At 48.5% G+C, this 6,167-nt stretch overlaps 1 protein-coding gene across 1 annotated transcript in view; it reads right to left on the bottom strand.

The window, feature by feature from the left end:
• Window positions 1-827: 827 nt before the first annotated feature.
• NTSR1 (neurotensin receptor 1) overlaps window positions 828-6,167 on the bottom strand; it is a 62,919-nt gene continuing 57,579 nt past the window's right edge. The window contains exons 3-4 of the mRNA XM_064167704.1: window positions 4,381-4,471; window positions 828-1,254 (exon numbers count right to left, since the gene is read on the bottom strand). Coding sequence (XP_064023774.1) covers window positions 1,005-1,254; window positions 4,381-4,471 — 341 coding nt within the window. The 3' untranslated portion in view covers window positions 828-1,004. The remainder of the gene's footprint in view (window positions 1,255-4,380; window positions 4,472-6,167) is intronic.

Genomic DNA, 6,167 nt, shown 5'->3' with positions numbered 1-6,167 from the left:
AGAGGCTCTGCTGCCTGCAGCTTATGAAACATAAGCCTCGTGGAAATGGGGAGGAAACAAGCAAAACTGGAATCAGAATAGGAAAAAACCTGCAGGTCCCACAGAACTGGGGTAGGCTGCTCTTATCTCAGCAGCCTGGACCTCTTGTGAGCATAGAGTTTTCTCACCAGGCCAGCTAAGTGCTGTCCCTGGTGAAGAAGAAGATTTGGCTGTATGGCAACAGTAAGATTTTCCCAGAGCTGTTTATTTTCAGCACTCCAGCTGAGCACAGCTTCTGCATTCTTGACTTGGTCCAAGGCTTTGCTATTTACTGGTGTTGCAGTACCAATCCAAGTGAGAGAGTGGCTCACTGTGCCAGGCACTAAGTATGCCCTACTGTAAAAGATGACTCCTGTCCTCCCCCAGGCCACAGCCACCCCAATCTAGGTAAGGCATCATCTGTTGTTATTTAATTTCAAGGAGCCAGAGAGGCTCTCTTGAGCACCTAGGTCATACTAATCCTAATTTAGATGTAGTTCTAAACCAACCACCTGGCTCCCTGAGTTTTCTCTCCTCATTCACTGAACATCCCTAGATGAGCACATCCCCAAAAACATCCCTTTCTGTTTAACACTGCCTTCTTCTCATCAGACTGTCTGCTCTGTGCCACCAAAAGGTGCCCTCAAACCCTTGGATGTGAACATGGCATCTCTGCCTTGAGATAAGGATGGAATGCAGTATGGTTTGGCTGTAGTTTAACATATTTGGGTTTCCCAGCTAACACTGCACCTGGATCTACACCAGACTGAAGTTACAAAACGTGTAGACATCACTCACAAGAGGCAAGGCCAAGGCTTTAAAAGAACCTCAATGTTACTGGCAGAACAAAGCCTATTTCCCCAACAAAAACGACTTTGCTAAACACATTTGTGTCATGTGAACGTGGAGACCACACATGGAAGTCACAGAGGCCTCTCTCAAGTTTTGACTTCACAATGAAATGCATTTCCTTTCCTCCTTTGGCTTCAATATGTAGTTTCCCTTGTGACCTGGCTGGAGAAGGTGTGGTTGCTGGAGATGCTGTTGGATTTCCTGGTGAAGGCCAATCGTTTCTTCTTCTTCCTCCACGGCAGGCACAGGAGCGTGAGCGTAGAGAGGAAGATCTGTCGGAAGTTGGCAGACACCAGGTTGTAGAGGATGGGGTTGATGGCTGAACTGACGTAGAAGAGGACATTTGTCAGCATGTAGAAGTAGTGATAGAAGTTGTAAAGGAAACTGGAAGAAGAGAGGAATGAAAAAAATAAGTCTGAGCAGAGCGCAGAGGATGGAAATAATAATTCAGAGTCACAAGGGTGAGGAAAAAAACCCAAGAGCTGCTTTTTCAGCTAAACTTTTCTTGGCAGGGGATGTGGGCTTCCAAGTCTGTGTCAGTGCATGAGCCACCAGGGAAACATCTGTGTTTTCAACTGGGACTGGACAGTTGGGGCTCAAAGGCTTCTGCAAAGGTCTCGCCCCAATCTCCAGCAGTTAGAGGCTTATGTACATACATCCTGCAGCCAGATGTGATGCTTACCACTTGTGTTCATTTGGCCATTGCAAATAGGCATGCATGAAACTGGGAATCGTAGAATCAGTCAGGGTTGGAAGAGACCACAGGGATCATCTAGTTCCAAACCTCCTGCCATGCCCAGGGACACCCTACCTTAGATCAGGCTGCACACAGCCTCAGCCAGCCTGGCCTTAAACACCTCCAGCCATGGGGCCTCAACCACCTCCCTGGGCAACCCAGTCCAGCCTCTCACCACTCTCATGTTCAACGACTTCCTCCTCACATCCAGTCTGAATCTCCCCACCTCCAGCTTTGCTCCATTCCCCCCAATCCTGTCACTCCCTCATAGCCTAAAAAGTCCCTCCCCAGCTTTTTTGTAGGCCCCTTTCAGATACTTCAGATACTGAAAGGCTCTGAAGCCAGCTGGACATTCGTTTCTACATCATGCATATCCATTAGCTTGACTTCTTGGCTGCTGTTCTGGTCTACAGAGCCTGCAGAAGAGCCAAGATCTGGTAACAGATGCAGCTCTCTCTTCCCTGCAGCACTTAGAGCTCATTCAGCTGGTCCTTGGGTTGGGATTTGTCTGTAATCTGGGACAGCATTCCCTATTCTAGGGGCAAGCTGATCATAGGCTCATAGGATCACAGGATGTTAGGGGTTGGAAGGGACCCAAAGAGATCATCGAGTCCAACCCCCCTGCTGGAGCAGGACAATTCTATCTAACACAGATCACAGAGGAACACATCCAGACAGGCCTTGAAAGTCTCCAGAAAAGGAGACTGCACAACCTCCCTGGGGAGCCTGTTCCATTGCTCTGGGACCCTTCCAGTCAAGAAGTTCCCCCTTGTGTTGAGGCAGAACCTCTTTTGCTGCAACTTACACCCATTGCTCCTTGTCCTATCCCAGGGAGCAGTGAGCAGAGCCTGTCCCCCCCATCCTGGCCAGCCTTCAGCTACTTCTGAACATGATGACAGCATGCTTTTGAAACTTACCCTGACCACCACAATAGAATATTTGCAAGTAGAATTGGTTGAAAGTGCTTCAGGGTTTGGGCTTGTTTTTTTGGAGGTATCTTTCTTTGGGCTGAGACCAACAGCTCTGAGCTGGTAAAAGAGTTTATAAACAACATGGGTCTCATTTTCAGGAAGATGTTCCCCAGGATCATTTATCTCTGTGGAAATTGCAGACCTTTTTGTTAGTCTAAGCACTGTGTAGGGAAAGATAAATAGATGTGTGCTGGAGTACATCGCCCATCCCTCCACACCCCCTGAGCTCTGCCAAGCCCTGCGTGGCCCATCCAGCTCTTGCAAGCTGAAGGTTCTCTTTCTGGTTGTGAAGAATTAGCAGAGCAAACTATTCTCTTCTTCAGGGGCAGGCATGTGCATTTATAAACGAACACATCAAGCTGCTGCAAGCTCTTGATTAGCTACCCTGCTGGTAGTTCACCATTCATAATATGCCTGTAAATTCGGTAGGTTTGCTCCTGGCTTTCAAAAGGAGGATTAGAAACATGTGAAATGTGAGCACAGTGCAGAAATTCACACTAAGAGCAGACAGGCTCCTCCTTCCCCCCCTCCCTTGCTCAATGTGAATGCAGTCATTACACAACTGATGGCTGCTTTAAGTGCTTTTCATATAGGAAAGCAAACAAGAAACATCAGTTTGTCCCAGCCTGTGCCTAGAGCTGTGTTTTCATGATTGCAGATGGGTTTGGGTCTTTACTCTGCATGGTTGTACAATTCCATTCAGTAGGCTGCTAGATCCTAAATTACTATTTTTTTCTATGCTTGGAGTTGATGAAATGTTAATGGCTTTTTGGTGTGCTAGATTGGATTTTCTTTCCTCTGTTTATTGCAGCCATCAAACCTGGTCCCTGGGAGAAGAGGGACTTTAACCCCGTGTATCAGTAGAGGTGAGGGACCTCTGGAAAGCAGCTCTGCAGAGAAGGATCTGGGAAGGCTGATGGACAAGTTCAGCACCAGCCAGCAATGTGCCTTCATGGCCAAGAAAGTCAGTAGCCTCCTGGTGTGCCAGGCAACAAACATGGTTAAGAAATCCAAAACTAAACCCAAACCAACAAGTTGATGAAAAGCTCACCATGAGACAGCAGTGTGAGTGCAGCCCAGACAGCAACCCTCTGCTGGGCTGCAGCAAGAGCAGTCTGGGCAGCAGGGCAAGGGAGGGGATTCTGCCCCTTGGCTCTCCTCTCCTCAGACCTCACCTGCACTCCTCTGTGCAGTTCTGCAGCCCCCAGCAAAAGAAGGACATGGAACTGTTGGAGCCAGTCCAAAGGATGGTCACAAAGATGCTGAGAGGGCTGCAGCAGCTCTGCTATGAGCACAGGCTACAAGAGTTGGGGCTCTGCAGCCTGGAGAAGAGAAGGCTTGGAGGAGACCTTGGAGTGGCCTTCCAGTATCTGAAGGGGGCTACAGGAGGGCTGTGGAGGGACTATTGACAAGGTCTGGTAATGACAGGATGAGGAGGAATGGGTTTAAACTGGTAGAGGGGAGATTCAAACTAGATATTAGGAAAGGGTTCTTTGCAGTGAGGGTGGTGAAACACTGGCACAGGTTGCCCAAGGGAGGTTGTGGCTGCTCCCTCCCTGGAGGTGTTCAAGGCCAGGTTAGATGAAGCCTTGAGCATCCTGTTCTAATGAGAGGGAGCTGGAACTGGATGAGCTTTGAGGTCCCCTCCAACTTAAACCTATGATTCGATGAATTAGGAGGTTGAGGCTTTAACCTTTCATGTGGAGGACACTTTTGCTCTCAGATCCCCACCTCCATCTCCAGCCTGACCCCATGCTCTGTCCTGGCATGGGAGGGGAGCTTGTCCCCCATGCTGTGACTCACTCTGTCCAGTGGCTGGAGGGGACATAGCAGAACATGAGGCGCCGTATGTGATAAGGGAGCCAACAGACCACGAAGGCAATCACCACAGCACCTGCAAGGTAGGAAAAACAACCACATTACTTTGAGTGAGCAATTCTGTATCAGAGGTGGAAAAAAAAGGCCCTGTCTGTGCTGGTGTTCATTGCTGTAAACTGTTTTCCTGAAGCCCCACTTCCTTCTGTTATTGCTGTTATTGCAAAGGATTAATAACCCTGAGGGACAAGCAGCCTGGAAATGTCTGTAAAAGCAAGCAAAACAGAAATAACAGAGAAGAGCACTAAGCAGGGGGGAAAGGGGGGCAGTGACAGTATGAACAGCAGCAACAACAAAGTTACAGAACCATAGAATCAGGTAGGGTTGGAAGGGACCACAAGGATCACCTAATTCCAACTGCCCTGCCATGAGCAAGGACACTTCACATTAGGTCAGGTTGTCCAGAGCCTCATCCAGCCTGGCCTTAAACACCTCCAGGGATGAAGCTTCCACCACCTCCCTGGGCAACCCATTCCAGGCTCTCACCACCCTCAGGCTGAAGAACTTCTTCCTAACATCCAAGCTGAATCTCCTCACCTCCAGTTTTGCTCCATTCTCCCCAGTCCTGTCCCTACCTGACATCCTAAAAAGTCCCTCAGCATTTTTATAGGCCCTCTTAAGATACCCAAAGGCCACAATAAGGTCACCTCAGATCCTTCTCCTCTGCAGACTGAACAGCCCCAACTCCCTCAGTCTCTCCTGGCAGGAGAGGTGCTCCAGCCCTCTGCTCATGGCACAGGTGAAGGGCTGCTGTTGGCTAACTCAGACACTGGCTTCTGGGGAAGTGTATTTACACCTGTCCTTGTGTTTCATGCCCCCGTGGCACTGGGTCTTTTGTCCAAAGTGCTGGTAGGGACTGTTAGGAAATGTTCCTTACCCAGGTAGACAGGGAGCCAGGGACACCATAATCCCATTAGTTTGCTGTGTGGAGCCACCAGCAGCAGCCCCACGGTGCTGGGATCATTAAACAGCCTCAGAAGCTGCTCTCTGGTGGCAGGGCTCTTCCTTTTGCTCTGTGTTTGTGCAATATCTGAGACAGGGATTACAAGATGTTTGGGTTCTGGCTAATTGCCATAATAAAAATGATGAATTCAAGGGGTAAGCAGAGAAAGGCAAAGTGGTTTTTAACTTTCCAGATCCTAGCTGAGGGACAGCAAACGATGGGAAACAAAATGCAGCAGTTCTAAAGGGATAAAAGTGCTGTTGGTAGAGTTTGTCAATCTAGATTAAAGAAGTAGCTGCATCAGGCAATCAAGGGGAAGATTTGTTTCTATTTGTGGTGCTCATTTCAACCTCTGCAAGAAATGACAGGACTCTGGCAGAATCCTAGCAGGAAATAAAGAAATCTCAGTTAAAACCTAACACAATAAAAGACAAGAAGGAAAGCAAGGCTAAATAAAATAATTATGTTAATTTTTTATCCCAAATTTGCTCTAGAGAGAATAAGGGCCACATCACTCTTGTCCTTTAGGTGACCTGGAAAGGGCTAGGCAGCAGCAAAGCTCTCTCCCAGAGCTCCACATCACCCATGCAATGCAAGTTTGGCACCTGGAGGTGAAGGCTGTTCTGATGACTTGGGAGGGAGAATTTCTAGCTGGATGTGTCTCAGACCCAGCCTCTGCCCTGCCACAGGAGTTAAATAGAATCACAGAATGGTTTATTTTGGAGGGGACCTCAAAGATCATCCAGTTGCAACCCCCTGCCATAGGCAGGGA

This window comes from Pogoniulus pusillus, chromosome 29, assembly GCF_015220805.1.
Source record: "Pogoniulus pusillus isolate bPogPus1 chromosome 29, bPogPus1.pri, whole genome shotgun sequence".
In the NCBI taxonomy this organism is placed as follows: domain Eukaryota; kingdom Metazoa; phylum Chordata; class Aves; order Piciformes; family Lybiidae; genus Pogoniulus; species Pogoniulus pusillus.
This window is presented reverse-complemented; position numbering and strand designations above follow the sequence as displayed.